General features: G+C 39.1%; 1 protein-coding gene across 1 annotated transcript in view; it reads right to left on the reverse strand.

The window, feature by feature from the left end:
* Positions 1–26,701, reverse strand: part of LOC150079198 (ankyrin repeat domain-containing protein 49-like) — a 69,334-nt gene that overhangs the window by 34,086 nt on the left and 8,547 nt on the right. The window contains exon 2 of the mRNA XM_090382605.1: positions 18,716–18,840. Coding sequence (XP_090238731.1) covers positions 18,716–18,830 — 115 coding nt within the window. The 5' untranslated portion in view covers positions 18,831–18,840. The remainder of the gene's footprint in view (positions 1–18,715; positions 18,841–26,701) is intronic.

Below are 26,701 nucleotides of genomic sequence, written 5' to 3' on the forward strand. Positions count from 1 at the left end.
GTAGAAGTTTCTTTGTTAACTTTTGTGGTATTCTTTATGTTCTCTGACTTTTTAGCAGAAATCACTTGGTCACACATTCTTATTGCATAGGTATAGCTGATTTCAATTGTAATGTTAGTAACTATGATATAACTATGATAGCACTTACCTTTGTTCTAGGCAACTCTCATTCTCCCAAGATGCTTGTGAGATGCCAACAACATCTCACAGGCACCAGCTTTGATTTTCTGGCTAAATGCAAAATTGGTAAACACAATGTGAACATTGCATCTACTAGTTTTGTCTTCCCATGCAGTTTTAACAATCATAAAATGATTAGTTGAAATGTGATTTTCAAAACTATTTATTTTTCAGTCTACATACATCACGACAAAACAGCTTAAAAACTCTAATGCAATATTTCTTCCTGGAAGAAAATATCCAGAAATTTCCCATCCAGATAATCAAAAATATTTTTTACTTTAGATCATCCACTTTGAATTCCTTTAGAAGGTGGGCAGAGATGTGACATCCAAAATATCTGAATAAATCCCTTCCTGCTAAATACAACATTATTGAAAAATTTAATTCTGTCAGTCTATTCTTCAGACCAATATCTCTTTAAGTCTTTTCAGTTAGTCCCACATTGCTAATAATACCAAAAAACATCATTAGTTCAGGTAGTGAAACCAAAACCCAATCAGAACAGTCGAAAACTATCTTATTTATAAGAATTTCCCCCCCAGCTCTCAGTTTCTACAGAAAGGTCTAACAACTTCTCAATTTCACCATCAGAAAGACCTTTATCAGTTGTTAAAGGCATGTCTAAATACTTCACTGTAACACAGAGTGAAGTATTTAGACTAACGCAGAAGTGCCGTTACTTTGTAACTTCTACATTAAAAAAACAAGTATGCCACTTGCCATTAATAATTGATTTGGAAAATTAAATGCACAGGGCATAATCCTTATGGGTTTTAATAATTAACTATATAGTATCAGTGTAAATACACCATAGTCAACCCATATATTTGAACTACGTATGTAGCGTAGAGGGCATCGTTTTAATTGTATCTCATAATGTGGTTGCCTTCACAACGAGATAGCTACTATTGCATTACTTCAAATAAATAACGTTTCTCTAGTAGAGAAGACTACTGTTATTTATTTTCAGTGGTACCACCACCCAGACGATTGTTTCGAAGCTGTGCGGCTTCATCATCAGTGGGCAGGCAGGTACCCATATATTTGAACTACGTATGTAGCGTAGAGGGCATCGTTTTAATTGTATCTCATAATGTGGTTGCCTTCACAACGAGATAGCTACTATTGCATTACTTCAAATAAATAACATTTCTCTAGTAGAGAAGACTACTGTTATTTATTTTCAGTGGTACCACCACCCAGACGATTGTTTCGAAGCTGTGCGGCTTCATCATCAGTGGGCAGGCAGGTACCCAGGTAATACAATTATTTTCCAAATACATTACCACCACACCCTTTTGGCATCTCTCATAATGTGGATATAACTTCGCAACTGTGATGATTTGTTGTATTACCTGGGTACCTGCCCGCCCACTGATGATGAAGCCGCACAGCTTCGAAACGATCATCTGGGTGGTGGTACCGCTGAAAATAAATAACAGTAGTCTTCTCTACTAGAGAAGCGTTATTTATTTGAAGTAATGCAATAGTAGCTATCTCGTTGTGAAGGCAACCACATTATGAGATACAATTAAAACAATGCCCACTACGCTTACAATTGAAACGAAATTATACAATTAAAACGATGCCCAATACGCTACATACGTAGTTCAAATATATGGGTTAACTATGGTGTATTTACACTGATACTATATAATTAATAATTGAATAAAAACATCAATAAACACTGACTTTTAAATAAAGTATAAATTCATATGAAATGTGCCACCCATTTATATTTCATATAAATGGATGGCACCATAGTGAGAAAACAAATTTTATAATCAGAAATGATGCTGACAGGCATGCTGGTTGAGATGTTCAGATTTGTAAAGGACCAAAAAAAAAAAAAAAACACTGCCTACCGTTAACAATTGAATATAAAGAGATTTAGTTGAAGTATTGAAGTATAAATATAAAGAAGTACAATAACTGAGCCAGTTACAGTGGAAGAACAAATTTCATAACTGGAAAAACTCCAACAACAAACTCCTACATCTAACTGAAAGAGGACTACAAAAAAAAAAAAAAAAGGCACTTGCCATTAACAACTAAATATAAACATCAATAAACATTGTTTTAGCTTTTAAAATTGTTTATATGAAATGAAAATAGATGATAGTACAATAATTGCACCAACAAAGCAGGAAAACGAATTCCATAATTTAAAATGTTGATAGGTGGAGTAGCTACAACATCAAACTGGAAATGGAATTTTACAACATTGCAGTGGGCATGACTTTGGACTGCAAAGGATAAGGCATTCATTATATAATGATAGCAAGATATAAGGGCTTTATTTCTGCAAATTCTTTAATATCTTCGTTTCAATTCTATCAGATCCTGGGGTCTTTCCATTTTAAGTTAAGGATATTGCTTCCTTCAACTCCTTAATACTGAACTCATAATCATCAAAGCTTCTCCTACACTCCTTATTTCATTGCCTTATTTACTTTTGTTTCTTACTTTCATCTTGCATCATACCATCCAAAAACAAAGCACTTAACATCAAATTCACTGAAGCAGCAGAATCAGAAGAATTTGCAGAAAAATATGAGGTGTGGTAATAAAGTTCATGGACTGGTGCAATAAAAGAAAGTGAAGGAGCTCAAAAATGGTTTTATTTAAAGGAATTACAACCTATTTGAATGCACTTATTATACCATTCTAAAAGTTTCTGAGAAGAGTCAACAAAAGTATTCAAAGAGATGTTCAGTTTGGCAGTTACATTTTCTTTATATATATATATATATCTATATATATATATATATATATATATATATATATATATATATATATATATATATATATATATATATATATATATATATATATGTTTTTCAGGATGTTCCTCGACATCCTGAAAAACAGGACATCAAATGCACTTTTTAAGTCTATGAATAAACTGAAGACATACCATTCTGAATATTCTCTGACTAAGGTAATAACTTGAAAACTAAACTGCACCTTTAGTAGGTGATCTTTTTTGGGCCAGTCAGGGGACCATCAGTTGGTCCCTGACTGGCTTTTATCCAAAACACTACAGGTAACATTATCAAATATAATTTTATCAATGATGATGATCTTATAAAATTGATGACCATGGGTTACTGTTTTCTAGCACTCCACAAAATTTGGCCAGAACAGTTTCTTATATATATTCTATTTGATTATTCTTTCCTTGCTTTAAAGTAAAAAGTTTTACTCTCAGTTACAAAATCAATATAACTATTACTTCTGTTAGGATGATACTGTTTTCCCAGTCTCCAATCATGTTTCCTCAGTCTAGTTTAATCTCGATTCCAAGCAACCAAATGCTCACAAAACTTTTCCATTTCATAAATCTCTATGAAATTTATCTGAGAATAGCAATAATTCAGAATGAACTATAAACTTTCTCATTAGCACCCAGGGACAACTAGTCCTGTAAGCCTCCAAAGGTATTATCTAAATAAGAGTCAAAAATGGCCCAATTCATAGTTTTTATAGCATATCTACAGTTTTTCCATCCAAATCCTGTTCTCCCATGTTCCATAGTTCATGAGCAGTTCCAGAGCAGCAAAGCAAAGGGCTCAAGCTAATGGGAATGCTGTGGCCCAGGGGAGAACTGAGGGGGGCAGTTGTCCTCTGAATCACAGCCTTGTAAGATGCACTATTTGCTTGATGTTTGCGGAGCAGTCAAGTATGGGACATGATACTGCCATGGGGGATGTCTTTGTGTGTGTGCGATGCAAGGAGTGTAAGGAGATAAGGCGACAACTCAGCGTTGTTATGGGCCTATATGAGAGCTTGAAGGATAGGGTGGATGCCCTCGAAGGATTACAAGTGAGGGGCCCATCAAGCTCTCAGCTGCCCACACCAATGCCAGAGCTTGCACTTGGTCATCGCGGAACACAGCGGCAACCCCCAAGGCAGAATGCGCTGGTCCCAAAGGAACTAGTAGTTGTTGGTGACTCTATTGTCAGGGAAACGGGAAACATGCTTTGTAAAAAGGATAGGTGGAATAGGACCAGGGTATGTCTGCCAGGGGCAAAAGTTGATGACGTTGTAGAGCGGATATCATCTTTTAAGGGCACAAAAGGTGATATAGTTGTACACGTTGGCACTAATGACATTAAGAGTAGGAGACCGGCGGAATTACTTGACAAGTACAGGTCACTGATGAAAAAAAGCCGTGAATTAGGGTTGAAATTGAAAGTGTCTGCAATTCTGCCCAGACACGATAGGAGGGAGTATATGATGAGAGCCCTGTCAATCAATTCGGCCCTGGAAAGATTGTGCAGGGCTCAAGGGGTAGAATTTTTTTCAGCCTGGTCTGTACTTGTTAACAGGAGAGACTGCTTCTACAGGGGTGGGATACACTTAAATAGAAAGGGTGCAAGAATGTTTGCTGATGCTATCGAGGCAGTGTTAGGTGGGTCGGAAAACTGCTAGATTGGGGGGATACAAGGACTAATAGATTAACAGTAGCCACTGGCAGAGGTGAAAGTGATTCTTGCACTGCTTCTATTGGAATGAGCCGCAGCCTGGAAAATAAGATGCAGCATATTTCAGAGACTGCTGGGAATCATTGGGGTACAAGTAAACACATGGGTTGTGTTAGGGTAGCTAAGAAAAAGAACAGGTGCATGTATACTTGTGTGTACACCAATGCTAGGAGTTTAGTAAATAAATTTGATGAATTTGAGGTATTGCTCAAAACATCAAAGGCAGATATTGTGGGGATTTCAGAGACGTGTCACACAGATATAAGAAATGCAGAACTGGAATTTGGGGAGTACAATGTCTACAGAAAGGATAGACAGGATAGGAAGGGAGGAGGGGTTATGCTATTAGTTAAAAAACACATAAAATCCAAGGAAGTGAAGCCAGTGGACATTGCTGGACAGTGCAGTGTCGAGTCAGTTTGGTGTGACATAAGCATTGGGAGATCAAAATTGAGAGTAGGAGTGTGCTATAGGCCTAATGACTCTGATGAGTATAATAAGAAACTGTTCGGAGAAATAGAGTGGGCCAGTAAATCAGAGAGTCTTATAATGGGGGATTTTAATTTCCCAGATATTGACTGGAATTTGGGGGATGGTCACTCACACAGTAGCAAGGCTTTTGTGGATTTATTGGATGATTGTTTTCTACATCAGCATGTTCGGGAGGCAACTAGAGGGAGTAATACTCCTGATTTGATTATCAGTAGTGATTCTTCATGCATTAAGAATCTGCAGATAAATGAACCACTTGGTGGCAGTGATCACAGTGTGCTGAAGTGGGAGTTACTCAAAGAGGTAACTACCATTAGGGGTAAAGGGAAGGGGTATTGCTTTCGTAAAGGCGACTACAATGGACTGAGACAGTATTTAAATTCTATACAGTGGGATCAACTGATGATATTGCCAACAGCAAATTCAAAATGGGAAGCATTCAAAGAACTTATCGTGGAAGCTACTAGACTTTACATACCAACTAAGAAATATTGTTCAAGGTTTAGGCCTAAATGGTTGTCAGATGAACTAATGAGGCATATGGCAGAGAAGAAAAATGCATGGGATACATACAAATTAACACGTGACACGGACGCCTATGATAGATACAAGTTGATCTGTAACCAAGTTACAAAGGAGGTTAGGCAGGCGAAGGCAGATTACGAGAGATCCTTGGCAAGGGATGCGAAGAAAAACAGCAAAGAGTTCTTTACTTATGTAAACTCTAGAAGGAAGGGGATGAATCAGATTGGTCCACTTGAGATCGATGGGTCAACTGTTGATGACCCTGCTCGGGTAGCTAACAAACTAAATGAATATTTTGCATCGACATTCACACATGAGGAGTTATTCAGCGAGGGGAATGCCAGAGGTGTATTCAACTCTAGCAGTAAGCTAGAGAATCTTGTAATAACTGAGAGCAAAGTGGAGGAGAAATTGTTGAAGATAAACACAAGAAAGGCACCTGGGGTGGATGGGATCTATCCAGTTATATTAAAGGAGGCAGCAAAGGAGGTAAGCAAACCCTTAGCCATAATTATGAGAGCTTCCTTGGACTCAGGGGAGGTACCCATTGACTGGAGATGTGCAAATGTGACCCCAATTCACAAAGGGGGATCAAAGGCTGACACAAGTAATTATAGACCTGTGAGTTTAACTTCTGTTCCCGGAAAATTAATGGAGGCACTGGTGAAAGAAGCACTGCAGGATCATCTAGACAAGACTTCAGTTATAGCTAGGACACAGCATGGTTTTGTTAAGGGGAAGTCTTGCCTGACCAATTTGATTGGATACTATGATGCAGTCACAAAAGAACTGGATGCAGGGAATAACTTTGATATTATATACTTGGATCTTAGAAAGGCTTTTGATACTGTTGCACATGGAAGACTGCTGCACAAATTGGAGCAGTGTGGCATTGGAGGCAAGTTGCTGCTATGGATAAAGGGGTGGTTGAGGGGGAGAAGACAGAGAGTGGTAATCAATGGACACTGCTCATCGTGGACTAATGTTATTAGTGGAGCCCTCAGGGTTCAGTATTGGGGCCTTTATTGTTTTCTGTATTTATAAATGATATTGATGATGGTATATCAGGCTTAATGTCCAAGTTTGCAGACGATACGAAGGTTGGCAGGGTTGTCAAGGACACTACTGACACTATGCTGCTGCAACAGGATTTGGAAAGGTTGAGCAGATGGGCTTCGAGGTGGCAAATGAAGTTTAACATTGACAAATGTAAAGTACTACATATGGGGAACAGCAACCCCAGAGCAACGTATCAACTCTGTGGTACTACACTGACAGTGGTAGAGAATGAAAGGGACCTGGGGGTGGTGGTGCAGGCAGATATGAAGTTCTCTGAGCAGTGCAGACGAGCTGCAAGAGTAGCTCATGGTGTATTGTCAATGATATATAGGAAATTTTCTAGCAGGGATAAGGAGGTGATTATTCCCTTGTATAAGGCAATGGTCAGGCCACACCTAGAGTACTGTATACAGGCCTGGAGGCCTCATTTCAGGAAGGATGTAGAGCTGCTGGAACGAGTACAGAGAAGGGCAACTAGATTGGTGAATGGGACAAAGGGGTTCTCTTACGAAGAAAGGCTTAAGTTTTGCAAATTACAGTGTCTGGAAACTAGGCACCAGCGGGGTGATCTGATAGAGGTGTACAAAGCCTTGAATGGTTTGAGCATGCTCAATGCTGATGGGATTCTTCCTCTAGCTCAGAAAAATCACCTGAGAGGGCATAAATTCAAATTGAGGAAAGACAGATGTAGGATAGATGTGCGGAAATTTGCCTTTAGCCAGCGGGTGGTTGGTGGGTGGAACAGACTTCCATCCCTTGTCGTGGAAGTTGATAGCCTAAATAAGTTTAAGGCTCAGCTGGACAGGTATTTCGAACGAACAGAGGGGTGAAGTGGAAGTGGTTATTTTTATTTATTTATGTTACTTTTTTTTTTTTTTTTTTTTTTTTTGGCTGATGCTGCATAAGCTTGCTTTCTTGCATCAAATGCCTCTACTAATGCTAATGCTAATGGATGATACATCTGCAATCACTTGTAGCCCAGCCATCAACAACATGCCAATTTTTAATTATTCTGAAGATGGAGCTGGAGCCAGCTGTTAAATCACTGTAGGACTCGAGCTGCAGAGACGGCAGGCAGCTATTTAACATCATTCAACATGCTAAATAGCTGCCCCAGATGGTAGGCCCAGTTGGTATCAGCCATAAGAATGACATAATTTGATCTCAAAACAGCATTAACACTTTCAAGGTAACAGATGTAATCTGGTTAACCTCATTAATGTTACTGTAACCTGGTTAAACCTGATGTAACCTGATTAATCCTGAGTATAACTTCCATGCACAAGTACATGGTGGGTGACCACCCAGGTGTGAACCAACGTAAGCAGGGATACCTCTTACATTAGAACTCTCTGCCCCAGATGGTAGGCCCAGTTGGTATCAGCCACAAGAATGACATAATTTGATCTCAAAACAGCATTAACACTTTCAAGATAATAGATGTAATCTGGTTAACCTGATTAATGTTACTGTAACCTGAGTAACCTGGTTAAACCTGATGTAATCTGATTAATCCTGAGTATAACCTCGATGCACAAGAACATGGTGGGTGACCACCCAGGTGTGAACCAACGTAAGCAGGGGTCGAGGTGTGGCACCCACACGACATGGATGAATGCCGCCCCTCTATGTTACCAGGCAGTACTAGGTGGTAGATGTCTCTCATCAACCGGTGCAATACCACCACTTTGCTTATTGGAGGCTTGAAGTGGTCGAACCCATGTTTAGTATCTAGAGCTAAGTTCCGGTCAACCCTTCCCTATCTCTTCCATCATGCAGTATGATTGATGACTTTTGAGGTTATGTTGAACATCGTGGCGAGATCCAATATTCCTTACATTTCGAGGGTACAGCTCTAAAATGGCGTTCGCAGGCTGGCCGCTAGTTAGTACACCGGACCAAACCTATTGCTAACTCTCTAGGAGGCTTCCGGATCAGCTGGTGTATAATCTTGCTACCTCTACTCTGCTAGATAGTGACTGGAGGGAGTCCGAGTAGTGTGTATACGGGGAGCATTGTCGAGGCCATGTTATGTCAAGGATCTGAGTATGGATTCCGTCAGTGTCAATCCACTGGTGATATTCTGGCTTATGTTACCCATTTATGAACTAATTCAATTTAAAAGTTTGATGAAACACAAGCTATTACTCTTGACATCTCAAAGGCTCTTAATCGTGTTTGGTATAAAGGTCTTCTAAACAAGCTTCCATCTTATGGTTTGCCAACTGTTTTTAGTAATTGGTTATCCAGTTTTCTCTCTGATCACTCACTGAGGGTGATGGTAGATGGCTCTCTGTCTTCTAACTTCTCAACTAATGCCGGTGCCCCCTCAAGGTTCAGTTCTTTCCCCCACTCTTTTCCTCTTGTATATTAATTACCTTCTTCAATTGACTGGAAATCCTATCCATAGTTTTGCCAATGATAGCACATTGCTTTCTACTTTCCATTTTGAGAAACCTTGCCCTGCTCAATCAGCTTCAACTTCTCGAAAATCTGCTACCAATTCCTTAAATGCCGATCTTCAGGTAATTCTCCAGTGGGGCAAAGACAACTTAGTTGATTTCAACCCTTCTAAAACTCAGTCTTGTCATATATCTCGCAAAAAGGATTCTTCTGCTCCTATGCTTATCTTTAGTGACACTCCGATTTCTAGGCAAAATGATATATCTCTTTTGGGGATTACCCTGACTTCTAATCTCTCTTGGCACAAGCACATTACAAATATTGCTTCCTCTGCATCTAAAAAACTTGGTTTTCTCTTTCGCTCTCGGCGTTACTTTTCTTCCAAACAGCTGCCCACTCTGTATAAATTGCAAATCCGCCCTGCCATTGAACATTGTTCCCACATCTGGGGTGGTGTCCTCAAAACCTCTCTCAGGCTTCTTGATTCCATTCAGAAGAGGGCAGTTAGGTTAATTAATGATTCATCTCTAACAGAGTCTCTCTCCACTCGCTGTCTCATAGACGTACTGTTTCTGCTGCATGCCTCTTCTACAGATACTTCCATGGGCAGTGTTCTTCTGAATTGGCCTCTATAATTCCCCCTCTCTCTTTCAAAACAGTCCGAACACATGCCGCCGCCAGCCAACATCCATTTACTGTCCAACTTCAAACTCACAGAACCAACTTTTCATCTTCCTCGTATTCATTCACTGGAATTCACTGTTTTCTGGAACAACCTTCCTTCATACGTATTTCTTGAAAATTATAGTCTACAGAAGTTCAAGTCCAATGTCAACAAATATCTTCTTTCGTCTTCTCAACCTCCAACCCAAGCATGGTACTACAGGTTCTGATACCTCTCGTGTTTGGGGTTTACATAAAAAAAAAAAAAAAAAAGATGTAAGGTGCAATAGAATCACTGAATTAACAATAGAGGCACACCAAGTAAACTGCTCCCGATGGTGTGATGACCTTACAACAGGTGCTGTGTTAATAAATCAAAGATTTATTCACCAATAGATTATCATTCCTTACAACAGCCTATGGAAAATAAGCAGATGAAGGGTGAATAAAAGTCAGGAATAACCCCTATTTTGACATCATAAGATGTAAGGCTTATTCCCTAGCTTATAGAACATCAAATAGTTAACTGCAATGCCACATTGTTTTTTCCACTGATCCAAAGAATTGATAATTTTGCACAATTTATTGTTATTACTCATAATTAATTCTTTGTTTAACCATATGGCTGGCATGCTAAATTTATAAAATCAGCATGCATGGTGCCTTTCATACGCCCTCAGTTTGCAAGCTAAATAGCAAGAAATAATTGAAAATTGTTCACTTTTTTGATGGCATCTTACTTTTTAACCTTTTATGGATTTTATGTAAAATCCATCAGCATTACCTTTCCTGTTGGCAAGCAAATCTTTAAAAGAAATAAAATTACACCTGCACACTTCATTGGATGGATTTCACAGATGTTTACTGCAGACATCTCGCTAACATGCATGCATTTCCATTCACTTGCTTCACATCAATGACTGCAGTACCATGCATCCCTAAATGAACAATACAGGCACTGCTAATTTTAAATCCTTGCTTTAGAGCACTTGATAATTATAAAATGCTCGACGACCTAACAAAAATTTTCCTTTATCTTCTTTTTTCATGACCAAACTTCTTTAACAAAAGAACTATACAGATTGAAAATCAAACCAATAATGAAGGAATATACTAAAATTCACACTGATATCACTTTAACAGATATTTTTGTTTTCAAATTTAAGTCACTTTAGTGCAGTGGCACGCAAACTTATTTTGCTCGCGACCCCCTTTATTAAATATAAAATTGACGCAATCCCTCAATGTAAACCCCAAGGGAGGATGACAAGATTTTTAGAGAAGAAAAATGGTATTTTATAAATTATGTAGTAGAAAATTTTAAGTACTGAGAAAGAAATAAAAAAATTGTTTCCTTTTTAATTTACACATTAAAATAATTGTTTAATATTTTAATTGAATACAGCAAAAACAACAAATCAAATTCTTATTCTTCAATTAAGATTACAAAACAATAAAAAAGAACAATTATAAAACAAAACAATTAATGAGAAGGATGAGCTTGGATAACCGATAATATTTGGCCCAAATATGTATGCAATATTTGAAATTGCTAATCTCATGTCATCTTTTGGATCAAGTATGGAATGCTGTTTTGTTTTTATAGCTGTTAATTTTGAGAAACAAAACTCACATAAATACGTAAACCTGAGAGGTAGCTATGTTTGTATCGCCATTTTCAATAATTCTGGATACTCATCTCAAAGAGAAACTAAAATTTTTCACAAGTAGACTTGAAACAAAATGTTTCATCAGAAGACAAGTCGATAAGATCTTCCTTTTGCTCAATGGTAATTTTGGGACAATGAAGAAATTTCAAAAGCAAAGGGATCACGAATTCAATACAACTTTTTTTTTCTGGAGATATTAAATCGTTTGGAAAAATTCTTAATTAGCACTGTTAGGTGGGTGACTATGATATCTCTAAATTGTATAATGTCAATATTATTGCTATTAACAAATTCAGAAAAACATGGGAACATTTCGGTATTATTACACTCAAATTCAGTTTACCAAAGGTCAAGTTTAATTTTGAAAGATTTTGTGTATTTTGTTCCTGTCCTTGAATACTTAAATTTAAATTTTAATTTTAAGTTTTTCAAATATATCAACAAGGTCGCTAAGTTAACCCCAGGGCCAAGTCCATACTCTGGTGAGTATGGACTTGGCGCACCCAGGGTCCTGAGCTGGATATCATCATTCTTCTCTTTCTTGGTGATTCCTTTCTACTTTTGACTCTCTCTCTCTCTCTCTCTCTCTCTCAGGGTAACTTTAGAATTTTTTTTGGCTGGTGCAGCATTAGCCTCAGGCTTCCTTGCACCATATGGCTAATAATAATAATAATAAGTTTCCCAAGCCATTTTTTAATTGTAAACAAATGAGCAAAGTTCTGATCTGTATCTGATAAAAACAATAAAAACTTCATGTTTGATGCCAAAAAGACGTCGCAATGCTTTACTACTGGACAACCATCTCACTTTCGTATAAAAGAAGCGTTTCATAAGCAGATCCCATTTCATCACAAAGTACAGGTCGACCATCACTAATCTAGCAATGGCGGTGGAACGGTAATCCGGTTCCACTGCTAATTCGGCCATAATTTCAAATTTCCCAGGTCGGCGCACTGACCTGCCGCTACTGTTTTGGTGGCGTTGGTTGCATCAGCTGTTGGCACGAACTTGTAAACACTGGCAAGCCATTCCCACTAGTTACACGCAGGGACTGGGGGCTAAACAGGGGAACCCTGTCCCTGTATTATAAAGCCATCTTCATCCCGATAATAACATATGGATCTCCCACATGGTACAAGAAAGCAGGAACAGCAGTGAATAAAAGGATACTGGACATGATCCAACGCAACATATTATTAACAATAACAAGAGCATGTAACACGGTTAGTACGAGTGCCCTACAGGTCCTTGCGGGGACCCTACCCTTGGATTTAGAGGTAACCCACTGTGGACTTATGTATCTACTAGCCAAAGGAACCCAAACCACCTACAACGGTCTTACCATTGACATCACCAATAACAGGAAAAACGAGAAACAAAAAATAGTGGACAACCACGTACAAATTTGGCAGAGAAGATGGACAGAAGTGGAAAAAGGAACAGTAACAAAAAAATTTATTCCCCAAGTAACCAAGCTGTATCCCAAGGCTCCCGCATGGCTGTACCCAGGCCTAAACACTACTTTTCTACTCACCGGCCACGGGCCTTTCAAGGCCAAATTAAATGCCATGGGCATAATCGAGGAATCACACTGTCTCTGTGGCGAACTAGAAACATGGCATCACGTTATGCATCAGTGTGAAATATACGAAGACATCAGATGTCAAATGATCACGAGAATTAAATACATCCCTAACACCCAGGAACACCATCTCCTGGACACACCAGAAGAATTTGCGGCCTTTAGTCGCTTTACCCAGGACGTCTTCTCCAGAAGAAAACTACAAATAGCCATCCACCAAGGCCAACAGGAGTAATGAAACCAAATATAGACACCAAGGAATACGAGAAACTAAGGATGGGGATATCAACCAATGATTGATGACCATTGGAATATGCCACCCAAAGTTGAGAACGGAACGCCACCCGTTTAAGATAACAGAACCCACCTGATAGGGAAGTAAAAAAAATAATAATAATAAAAAAAAAAAAAAAAGGCTATCACACAATCAGAGAAGGATGCTGAACCAAAGAAAGAGGAACACAAGGATGCGGCTTGCCCCATGAGTGACAAAGAAGAGAAACAGACGTGAGACAAAGGCCATATTGGAGACCTGAAGAGGGCACTCTAGCCCTCTTCACCTATAATTCCTAACTCCCTGGGAGGAGGGGACGGCCACACGGTCCCCCCTTCTCGTCATCCCCTGTTTTCTCTCTGGTGGGGCATGGGTATGCCCCACTGAAACTGGGGCCGCCTTCTCTATTGGCTCCATACTTCTGCCTCCCTCCCCTCTATCTTCACGCTAGCGAAGTCCCACACATCAAAATTAATACATCAAAACCGCCATACGCCCAGCATTCGGCCTAAGAAATTAAAGCGATAATATCCCCACGTCAACGCAAAATAATAAAAATCACTTTATTTTATTTTCTTGATGACCATCGGGAATATGCCACCCAAAGTTTTTTTTTTTTTTTGGTCCTAGCCGCCGAAATCTCAGGAAACTAAGCGGCAGGACCTGCCAGAGTAAACTAAGTCTAAGGAGTTCCTGGCCTGCCTCCACGGGGCGTAAGTAGGGCAACGTTGGATCCCAACAGGGGTCCAGCGGCTAAATGGCCAGAAGAACAACGGTACACGACATTACACGATCCAAGATCCATACACTTTTAAATCTCTGGCATTTACAGTGTACTGTAATACACCACAACGTAAACTACGCGGAGATGGGGGGAACCCCTGGTGCCGCTTGACCCTAAAAACACTTACACTTACTTGTTTTTCTGCATTTATTATTATGACTTGCTCACATTTAGCCCCAGCCATGGTTCCAATGCATAAAGGAAGTGCCTCTTGTGGTGTAAAGTGCAAACACTGTACATTGTCCACAACAGATAAAAGTTGAACTTCTGAAAAAACTCGAGAGCAGTGTGTCTGTGAGAAGTTTAACTCTGCTTAATTGTAAATTCCAGCAATTTCTCTCAGTTCCTCTTTCCTATTTTAGTAATTTTCTTTTAGCCATTCCTTTTTAGATTTTTTTTTTTTTACAACACACTTGTACAAACTTGCGGAAAAACACAACACAATATGATGGATAATACAGCACGCTGACGAACTTGTTTTCACAAAAATCTCTAACAATACTGACAAACTTATTGTGACATTTGAGAGTTTATTTTATTGCAGTGCTTGTCACTCGTGCAATAAACTAATCACAAATGACCTTCATATGTATGCCGTAATAGCATCACACATATGTGGCTGACACAGCTTCTCAAGATTTAACCTACTGGGCCATATCGGCCACATATATATGACATAAAAAAAAAAAAAAAAGACTTTTTTTTTTTTTTTTTGATATTTTAAGCGAAAAAAAACAACACTGACATTACAATATTTATTTTAGAATTACTAATCAAATTATTTGCTAAATATTTTTTGGCCCCTGGGAAATTTTTTTCTTAAACTAGCTTGGCAGTCAACGTGTTAAAGGTAGGAATAGGATGAGGTGGTTAGCTGTTGGGTAAACTGTATGTGCTAAAATAACCACCAGTGATCCAGCAAACTCACTAATCCGGCACCCCACAGGTCCCAACGCTGCTGTCGTGTATAGTGAAAAGTCTGCTATTTAAGCTTCTACTTTTAATAAAGTTGATCACACTTACTGAATCTTTCAAAACTTCGTGCAAATCAATTTGCATTTCCTTCACTACTAATATTTCTCTATGTATAATGCAATGGTTAAAAACTATAATAGGAGCAATTTCCTTTACTTTGCCTTTTAAACATTTATTTTCTCCTGTTAATGAGGCGCTTCCGTAGCCAGGTGGGAAGGAGCAGCAGTGCGTAGCACACGCTTCTTGATTAGACCGGGGTTCGAGCCCGTCACCACCAAATACGGAGGATGCGGAAAAGATCAGGGAATGACCACCGCATATCCCGGAGCAATATGGCCTTAGTTGCTAATGCTCCTAAAAAAAAAAAAAAATAAATAAAAAAAAATAAATTCTCCTGTTAATGCAGCCATCAGTACAAATCCAAACACAGTTGTTCCACATTAGATTATTTGTTTGAAAGAAAATATTTATAACATCAAAAATCTTCTGGCACATCTTTCTTCCTTCCAAAGCTTTGCAAAATATAAAATCCCTCAAAATATCCCCCTCGTAGCAGTATCCAACATATACAATTAGTCGAAGAAGTTTTGAAATATCTGTGGATTCATCTAACTGTATTGCAAAAATTGGACTTTCTCTCAATCGAGTTAATAAATTGAATTTTATGTTGTCCGATAACTGTAATATGCTGCAAGACTGTCTCTGGACAGAGGAATGGTTTTTAAATCTTTGATTTACTTTTCTCCATACACAATTGAAATAATTTTTATTGCAGCAAGGAGAATGCACCGAATTATGAAGCAGAATAAAGCTTGTGTGCAACACACTTGCTTTGTATATTTACTGCTAGAGTATATTCGCACTCTGCCCTTTAGGCAATACAGTACGGGATGGGCAATTTGGGAATTTGTGCTGTAGGAAGCATGGATTAAGAGCTAAAGGCATTACCTTAAAGGATTAATTTAGTACTATTTCTCAGTACTACTCAGCATTTGAGTAGTACTGAGAAATATTAATACATACTAAGAAGTTGCACTAGTCAGCTGCTTTTTGTGTGTCCATAGCCAATGAGCAAATTAAGGCATATTCCAGACGCGGTAGCAGAAGGGTTCATTCGTATCTCAGACTTAGTTCGAGTAGCAAAGTCTCTATAGTATTGAAAAAGTAATTTTAACAACAGGCTTTTAGCTTTTATGTACAAAAAATAAATTTATTTAAAAATTTCCACGACCCTTTTAATTTATCACATGACCCCCCTGAGGGCTGCACCCCACAGTTTGCACCCACTGCCTTAGTATATGGAATACACTAAAACCACTGCTAAGTTAATTAATAGCTTCTAACATCTGCTTATATTCTGGGCATTAATTTTCAATAGCAAAATGTTTAGAGGGCAGAATCTTCCAACAGCAATTAACACATCTTGTAAGCTCATTATTAGAGAGAAAGAATATTACCATAAGGGATGGATTTCCCTATCTTGGTTTGTAATCTTAAGGATGAATCCAACTCATGAATGCACAAGTAACAATATGAAAATCTAGTTTATAGGCAACACTACGCTGAAACAGATGCTAACGACCCCTCCAAAAGTGACTTCAATAGTTTTGACTACCAGTGTGGCAAATACAACACTGTGCAGATGTACCATAGGTTCACCTATGTTGTACAGCATTCTAGAGTCACCTGACAGTGTGCTGGGTTTGGGGTGGGGGAAGCTTTCTATGGCATATGCAAGGGCCACGCTTTCAGACAACAGTTCCAAGATACTTTAGGCAGGTCACAATCATGCTAGGGGAGAATTTCTGAAGGCCCGGGACATCCAACACAGCTCAGGATACAACATATTCACAGAAGTAGGTACTCAGCCCTTTCCCCATCTTGGTTCACTCTTTTTCGAAAGCTTCAATGCCATGCATTTTGGAATTCCAGATTTCATTCTTTTCACCCTATCTCCAAGTCCCCCTTCTCTACATCTTAGAGCAACTGGCAGTAAGTCACTCCACATTCTGATAGTCTCCAGATAGTCTGACCAAGCAGCTGTAGCTAACCAGATGACTTAAGCTTCCACTGCCACAACTCTCCCCATCCCCTTCACTACCCAGTCAGATGACTACAGTTCTCACTTTTGGGACTGAGATGAAGACCAAGGAGTTTCTCTTAGGCTGCTCAACTCCAACAAAGAGCCAAAACAGAAGCCTCAAGGTCATATAGCTCGTGGTAATATCCAGTTCACTGCTCAATAGCAGTTAACTGGATATTACCATGTGGGCTATGGCTAATCATAGCCCACAACTCTCCACAATGCCACCATTGTCCACATTCCAGGTCTCCAGTCATTACGAGGTACAGTATATCGTCCCTAGCTCCTCTGTTTTCTTCAACCCCCTTCACTAAAATCCACTGTTGAAGCCATAAAGTGTAAAATGAAAAAGACCTGGGGTAATTGTGTAGTCGGATATGAAGTTCTCAGAGCAATGCAGACAGGCTGCTAAGACACTCATTGGATTTTGTCAATGATATACAGGAATTTTGCCAGAAGGAATGAGGGAGTGATTACCCCATTGTGTAAGACAATGGTCAGACCACATTCTAGTATTGCACACAGGTCTGGAGGCCTCATTATTGGAAGAATGTAGACCTACTGGAATGAGTACAGAGAAGGGCAATGAGATTGGCGAGGGAAACAAAAGGGCACTCTTACCAATAAAGGCTTTAGTTCTGCAAATTGCAGAATCTGGAGACTAGGCCCTCTACTCAGTAATCTGATTGAGGTGTTTAAGGCTTTGAATGGATTGAGCAAGCTTGATGCTGATAAAATTCTTTCTCTTGCTCAGACTACACACACACACACACACACACACACACACAATGGGGGCCCAAATTCAAATTGAGGAAGGATGGTTGCAGAACAGATGTGAAGAAGTTTGCCTTTAGCTAGCAGGTGAGTGATTGCTGGAACAAACTTCCATCTGTTGTTGTGGAAGTTGATAGCTTAAAGAAATTCAAGGAAGAACTAGACAAACTATTAGAGGGAATAAATAGGTGAAATGGGAAGGTTTTGTTTTTTTTTTGGTTTTTTTCTTTCTTTCTTTTTTCTGGCTGATAAGCTTGGTTTCTAGCATCATTTGCCATTACTAATGCTAAACAGAATTAAAAATATATATATCCAATTTCTCTCTCTATCTTGCTCTCCCTTCACTATGCAAAATTATTTTCACTACTGTTCACTGCATTTGTTGTTTTAATTTTGATGATCTTTCCTGTATAAATGCATAACAGAATTGACAAGTGACACAATAAACATCACCTTCATGCAGAGTTGTGTTGTACTTTACATATCAAAATATTTATTTATTTGACACCCAGCAAGCAAAAGGTTTGCCATCCTTCCACCAGTCAATCCAATGTATAATTCAGTCTCTTTTTTTTTTTTTTTTTACTTTCCCCTCAAATAAATCACAAAATGAGCATATTAAAATATCTTGATTTAGAACAATGTCTTAAATTTATTAGCAAGTTGATAAAGAGAAAATTTTAAAATTAAACTTTAAGCAGCATTATTATTATTATTATTCTCAACAGTAGCAGACATTTCAGAAAGCATGCAAATTTTACTTTGTACATCTTCATCATCGTCTACTGATTCCAGATCTTCGGACCACTGGCTAATAAAGTAAGGTGGTTTACAGGAAGAATGGTCCAGAGTGGTTATATCATCCTTCTCTGACATTACAAGAGCTCTAAAGATAATTTGAAAAAAGTAAGAATAAATAAAATAAAATTCTTAAAAGATATTATTTTATTATACATTTTTCTTTTTATAATAAAAACCCAAACATAAAGTTACATTATGTTAGAGATTAGCATTAGCATTAGTAGAGGCATTTGATGCAAGAAAGCAAGCTTATGCAGCATCAGCCAAAAAAAAAAAAAAAAAAAGTAACATAAATAAATAAAAATAACCACTTCCACTTCACCCCTCTGTTCGTTCGAAATACCTGTCCAGCTGAGCCTTAAACTTATTTAGGCTATCAACTTCCACGACAAGGGATGGAAGTCTGTTCCACCCACCAACCACCCGCTGGCTAAAGGCAAATTTCCGCACATCTATCCTACATCTGTCTTTCCTCAATTTGAATTTATGCCCTCTCAGGTGATTTTTCTGAGCTAGAGGAAGAATCCCATCAGCATTGAGCATGCTCAAACCATTCAAGGCTTTGTACACCTCTATCAGATCACCCCGCTGGTGCCTAGTTTCCAGACACTGTAATTTGCAAAACTTAAGCCTTTCTTCGTAAGAGAACCCCTTTGTCCCATTCACCAATCTAGTTGCCCTTCTCTGTACTCGTTCCAGCAGCTCTACATCCTTCCTGAAATGAGGCCTCCAGGCCTGTATACAGTACTCTAGGTGTGGCCTGACCATTGCCTTATACAAGGGAATAATCACCTCCTTATCCCTGCTAGAAAAATTTCTATATATCATTGACAATACACCATGAGCTACTCTTGCAGCTCGTCTGCACTGCTCAGAGAACTTCATATCTGCCTGCACCACCACCCCCAGGTCCCTTTCATTCTCTACCACTGTCAGTGTAGTACCACAGAGTTGATACGTTGCTCTGGGGTTGCTGTTTCCCATATGTAGTACTTTACATTTGTCAATGTTAAACTTCATTTGCCACCTCGAAGCCCATCTGCTCAACCTTTCCAAATCCTGTTGCAGCAGCATAGTGTCAGTAGTGTCCTTGACAACCCTGCCAACCTTTGTATCGTCTGCAAACTTGGACATTAAGCCTGATATACCATCATCAATATCATTTATAAATACAGAAAACAATAAAGGCCCCAATACTGAACCCTGAGGGACTCCACTAATAACATTAGTCCACGATGAGCAGTGTCCATTGATTACCACTCTCTGTCTTCTCCCCCTCAACCACCCCTTTATCCATAGCAGCAACTTGCCTCCAATGCCACACTGCTCCAATTTGTGCAGCAGTCTTCCATGTGCAACAGTATCAAAAGCCTTTCTAAGATCCAAGTATATAATATCAAAGTTATTCCCTGCATCCAGTTCTTTTGTGACTGCATCATAGTATCCAATCAAATTGGTCAGGCAAGACTTCCCCTTAACAAAACCATGCTGTGTCCTAGCTATAACTGAAGTCTTGTCTAGATGATCCTGCAGTGCTTCTTTCACCAGTGCCTCCATTAATTTTCCGGGAACAGAAGTTAAACTCACAGGTCTATAATTACTTGAAATTATAATTACTTGAGATTGTGCGCAAACAAATATGCTTCTCATTTGACAGCAAAATTTGTAATATCCACTTGTATTTTGTTACATCTTATACTTTCTTACTAAATTTAACTTACTTTAAAGATATGTTTAAAACAGATTTCAATGGCAGAATGTTGCCAAATCAAATTACGCTGTTAATTTATATTTTCTGTACAGGCTGTATAGACACTAAACAAAATCCAAAGATAGTAATATATGTTGCAATTCCAATTTAGAAGTTGCATACAAAGAAATGCATATCTTTATGCTGGGATTTGTAAATAAAATAATCATTCTATATGCATTACAAAGTTCTATATAATAGATGTTTCAAAAACAATAGAAATGCTGGTGATTTAACTACTTCACATATAATTAATTTTTGGCTTTCCAAATCTAATACACCTTGGCAAAAAACATATGTCATATGTATGTAAAGACTAACTAGTGATAGCAACTGAGCTCGCATTGTTTTTTATAAGGTGATGCTAGTCTGTAAATTATTAATAAAGATCAGGCAAAGGGCATCCACCATAAATTTAATGAAAAAAGCAAATAGGCATGTCTGGGATTTTGGGTGCAATGTTAGCCCACACAACACCAAAAAAATTATTGACACCTCCACCTTTTAGAGCAAACCCTTGCTTTAATGGACTATATAACGGTAGGTAGGTCTGTCTGGCAAATCCAATTGTCCATTAGGCTTGTAACACACACACACACACACACACACACACACACACACACTGCAGCAAAAAAAGGTAATGAGACTGAATTTAAATAAAGCAAAATATGGATAAGAAAAATATTTTCTTACTTTCCTTCCTCCAACTAGTGCCCCAATGCACCAAAGCTTCTATGTCATATGACACTCTTCTGAATGTCATATAAACACTATCAAATTGGCATCTTTTCAATCTTAATTTCAACTTGGGAAACAGAAAAAAATTCTGGAGCCAAAAAAGGAGGGTGGTTTAGTACTGCAACCTGCTTGTGAGCCAGAAATGTCTGCACAGTCATTGGTGTGTGAGAAAATACCAACCACACACTTTCAAATCTGGCCAAGCATGCTTGATTCTTGCCAGACCAACAAACAAACATTTCAAAACCAACCAAGTAGTAATTGCTAGCACGTGTATTCATCCATCATTCTCATTCACACCAGGGGGTATGCTGCCAATTTAAAACAAAGCAATAATTAAACAAGTAAATAATTTAAAGAAAGCTCACACTAATTTAAATGACATGAAATAATCAAATTTAGGAGAATATTTGTCTACATATTAATTGAACAATGAAACAAAAACACACAATTTATATAACAATAATACTAATAATAAATTTTTTCAAACAAACTACCTATTGTAGTTTTACATTCGGCCCTTGACATTTATACATTCAACACACACTACTTCTCACATTCATTCACTCATCCAGGCACACACTTTTTCACCCTTACATTCATACAGTCCATTTCACTCAGACTCCACAGTCATTCACTCAACAGCACACTCACGCTCATCCTTTACTTTCACACACTAATTTCACTCAATTTCCACATTTACTCTTTCAGCACTCACCCTTTCTCACACATTCATCCCCAGAGTCATACTTTTTTTTTTTTTTTTTTTTTTTTTTATGTGAACCCCAAACATGAGAGGTATTAGAACCTATAGTACTTAGTACCGTGCTTGGGTTGGAGGTTGAGAAGACGAAAGAAGATATTTGTTGACTTTGGACTTGAACTTCTGTAGATTGTAATTTTCAAGAAATACGTACGAAGGAATGTTGTTCCAGAAAACGGCAGTTGAATGAATAAATGAGGAAGATGAAAAGTTGGTTCTGTGGGTTTGAAGTTGGACAGTAAATGAATGTTGGCTGGTGGCGGCACATGTTCGGACTGTTTTGAAAGAGAGAGCGGGAATTATAGAAGCCAATTCAGAAGAACAGTGCCCATGGAAGTATCTGTAGAAGAGGCATGCAGCAGAAACAGTACTTCTACAAGAAAGCGAGTGGAGAGACTCTATTAGAGATGAATCATTAATTAACCTAACTGACCTCTTCTGAATGGAATCAAGAAGCCTGAGAGAGGTTTTGGGGGCACCACCCCAGATGTGTGAACAATATTCCATGGCTTGGCGGATTTGTGATTTATACAGAGTGAGCAGCTGTTTGGAAGAAAAGTAACGCCGCGAGCGAAAGAGAAAACCAAGTTTTTTAGATGCAGAGGAAGCAATATTTGTAATGTGCTTGTGCCAAGAGAGATTAGAAGTCAGGGTAATCCCCAAAAGAGATATATCATTTTGCCTAGAAATCGGAGTGTCACAACACATTGGAGCAGAAGAATCCTTTTTGCGAGATATAAGACAAGACTGAGTTTTAGAAGGGTTGAAATCAACTAAGTTGTCTTTGCCCCACTGGAGAATTATCTGGAGATCGGAATTTAAGGAATTGGTAGCAGATATTCGAGAATTTGAAACTGATTGATAGCACATTGCATTCCACTTTCCATTTTGAGAAACCTTGCCCTACTCAAAGGCAAAACTATGGATAGGATTTCCAGTCAATGGAAGAAGGTCATTAATATATGAGAGGAAAAGAGTGGGGGAAAGAACTGAAACTTGGGGGACATCAGCATCAGTAGAGAAGTTAGAAGACAGAGAGCCATATACCAACACCTTCAGTGAGCGATCAGAGAGAAAATCGGATAACCAATTACTAAAAACAGTTGGCAAACCATAAGATGGAAGATTATTAAAAACGCCTACGTGCTCTGGATTCATAATGAGAAAAAAAAAAAAAAAATTTATTTGTTACACAGAGCTAGAATACATAAAACTATAATGAATAAATTAGCTTTCGGCTGGGTGGCAGCCTTCATCAGATTAGAATACTTTGAATGGCAGTTAGAATATAGATGTGCACTGCCAGGATGGTGTGTGAGGCACGTGGCTAACTGTTTGTTGATGTTTGTGGCTGTGACGTATGGTGGTGACGTGGCCAGCGTTTGTCCATGGACAGAATTACTGCTTCTGTGATGGGGTTAAGTTGACAACCACTGTTCCTGTTCAACGAGGTATCCGAGCATTTTATATTTAACGATTCCAACCAGGTGCGCCTTAGGTAATGGTGGGACCTGTCTACAACCACGACATCGCGGTGTGGGTCGATGTCGTGGTGGGTTGTCCAGACATGCTCGGCAATAGCTGAGTGTTCAACGTCCGCCAAACGGATCGCCCTTTTATGTTCCGAGAGGCGTTTCTCGAGTCGACGTCCAGTCTCTCCAAAGTAGCAGCTCGTGCAGTCACGGCAAGAGATGCGATAGACCAAACCACTCTGTAGAAGGGTGGGGACAGGTGTTTTTATGTTGGAAAGGAGAGAACGCAGTTTCTTGCCTGGGAGTTGGATGCACTTTATACCATTCGATCTTAGGATTCTGCCGATCTGCTGTCACAGGTTGGGGTAGTATGGGATGAATGCCCTCGTGGATGACTCGTCACTGTTGGCGTTGCTGTTTGTCGTCACGTTGTCGCGTGCTTGTAGATCACACCTGTTAAGGACGTCGATGGGGTAGCCACACCTCGTAAGGTCTACTTTGACTCTGGTGACCTCTTTGCGCCTTTCATCTGCAGAGCTGGAGTGTGTCCAGGCGCGAGTTAGCAAGATTCTGGCGGTTGAGAGGAGGTGGCCCCGTGCGTGTGCTGACTGAAAGTTGGTAAATTGGCCAGCACACATGGGCACACGTGAGCCACGTGCCTCACGCACCATCCTGGCAGTGCACATCTATATTCTAACTGCCATTCAAAGTATTCTAATCTGATGAAGGCTGCCACCCAGCCGAAAGCTAATTTATTCATTATAGTTTTATGTATTCTAGCTCTGTGTAACAAATAAATTTTTTTTTTTTTTTTTTCGCATAAGACGGAAGCTTGTTTAGAAGACCTTTATGCCAAACACGATCAAAAGCCTTTGAGATGTCAAAAGCAACTACTTGTGTTTCACAAAACCTTTCCACTGAATTAGTCCATAAATAGGTGACATAAGCCAGAATATCACCAATGGATCAACACTGATGGAATCCATACTGGCGATCATTGATCAGGAGGAAGGTTTCTAGGTAATTTAAGAGTTGGCGGTTAATTGATTTCTCCATTACTTTAGAAAGAGTAGAAGTAATTGCAATGGGACGATAATTGAATGGGAGGGATTTGTCACCCTTTTTAGGAACTGGCTGGATATGAGCAAATTTCCAAGCAGAAGGAAAAACACCTTTGGAATAAGAAAGTGAAAAAAGGTGGCAAAGAATAGGAGTAAGTTCAGGAGCACAGGTTTTGAGAACAAGTGGAGAAATACCATCAGGACCTGGAGCTTTCTTACCATCAAGATTCATCAAAATCCTTCTGATATCCTTTTGACGGAAGACCACAGGAGGCACTGAATGGGGCGTGTTGGGGATGGTGGCAGGTGTTTTACCAAGATCATTAATACATGAGCTGGAAGAAAAATGGGATGCTAGCAGGTCAGCTTTATCCTTGGCTGAAGTGACAACAGAACCATCTGGTTTGGACAGATGTGGGAGCAGAGATGGGCAAAAGTTGTGGCCAATAGCTTTGGCAAGAGACTAGAATGCTCGGCTACCATTAGGGCAACAAGCAAGTTTTCTACTCTTAGCCTGTTCAAACTCTAGTTTGGACTGATTAATAACTGCTTTACAATTGTTGCGAGCTTTGGTGTAGACAGAAAATGAAACTGAAAAATTAGAAACAAGCCAATTAAGATATGCACCATTCTTCTCTTGAACAGCCTTAGCACATTTATTGGAAAACCAAGGTTTAGATAAAGGACGAGATTTTAAAGTGGAGTGTGGGATAAAGGATTCCATTCCTGCAAGAATAATTTCACTGACACGATCTGAGCAAACGTTGACATCAGAAGTTTTGAAACAGTAATCCGACCAAGGAAAAGAAGAAAAAATCTCGCATGTCATCCCATTTTGCATTCTTGTAATGCCAAACAACACGAGGTTGGGAATAGCCATGAGATAAAGGTTCCATTGGAGAAGAGACAATCACCAAGTTGTGATCTGAAGTGCCTAAAGGACCTCTCACTTCGACCGTTTACTTAGAAGGGTTGTTTGTGAGAAAAAGATGAAGCGTATTGGCTGTATGATTAGGATTGTCCGGTATTCTTGTAGGTAAATGAACAATCTGTGCTAGGTCATTAGTAATTACAAAAGCCTCAGCATCTCGACCGGCTGGGTTGGTGTGACTAGAAAACGGAAGCCAGCTTGAGTTGTGAACATTAAAATCACCAAGGAAAATTACCTCACTGTTAGGAAAGTTGGACTGGAGAAAGTCAAGTTGCAAAGAGAGGAAGTCAAAGAGCTCCAAGTGATTAGTGGAGTTGGGAGAACTGTAGAGACAACAGATGAATTTTACACAATGAGGTAGAGAGATTTTAAGCCAGAGAAGATCAAAGAGAGGAGATTCCAAATTGCCAAGTCTCTGACAGGGAATATCAGAACAGACATATGCACAAGTACCACCTTTGAGGTGAAAGGAATCATACAGCGAATAATTTGGGCATCTGAGATGAGCAGTAGTTGAATCAACTGATAACTGAGATTCTGTCACAAAAAAGTACATGGAGTTTGGCAGACTGCAAGTGGAAATGGACATCGTTGAGATTAGAATTGAGACCACGTATATTTGTGAAATGAATTAGGAAGTGCTCGGGAGGTTTAGATCTTTTTGCAGATAAGCTTGCACTTATCATTCATTCACCCTTCCTAGCATTTCCTTTCATACTCTCACCTTTACATCCACTCATCCTTTCACTCCAGTTCTCATTCATTCATTCTCATTCATACTAGCATACTTAAAAAAACCTGTAGCTTACTAGTTTTTTTCCAGCTGACAGGTAACACTGGCTGAATGTCTATACCAGTCTCTTTAAAGTCCTTTCCGTGAGCGTTGTTAAATTAGAGAATTCGGTCTATTTTGGTTAGATGTATGTGATGACGAGGGCAGTACCAGCCTGCCTTTAAAATAACCAAATGTGACTGCCCATCAGTCACATTTGGTTATTTTTCTAACTCTAGGGTCCACTGGCAATGAGCCAAAGGGATCTCCAGCGGCAGGGTGTCAAATCTGGTAAAGTCCAGTAATTTCTGAGTCAATTCAGGTATGATGTGTTATGTAGATTTTGCCATTCACTGGGCGTGGAGAGGGAAATGGGCTGGTTATATATTTGGTCTATTGATTTGGTACAGGGACTGGTTGAAGAGTCTGTCTCTGCAAGTTTTGGCAGATTTCAAAAAT

Source organism: Mastigoproctus giganteus, chromosome 10 (assembly GCF_048544385.1).
Source record: "Mastigoproctus giganteus isolate SK-2022 chromosome 10, ASM4854438v1, whole genome shotgun sequence".
NCBI lineage: Eukaryota > Metazoa > Arthropoda > Arachnida > Uropygi > Thelyphonidae > Mastigoproctus > Mastigoproctus giganteus.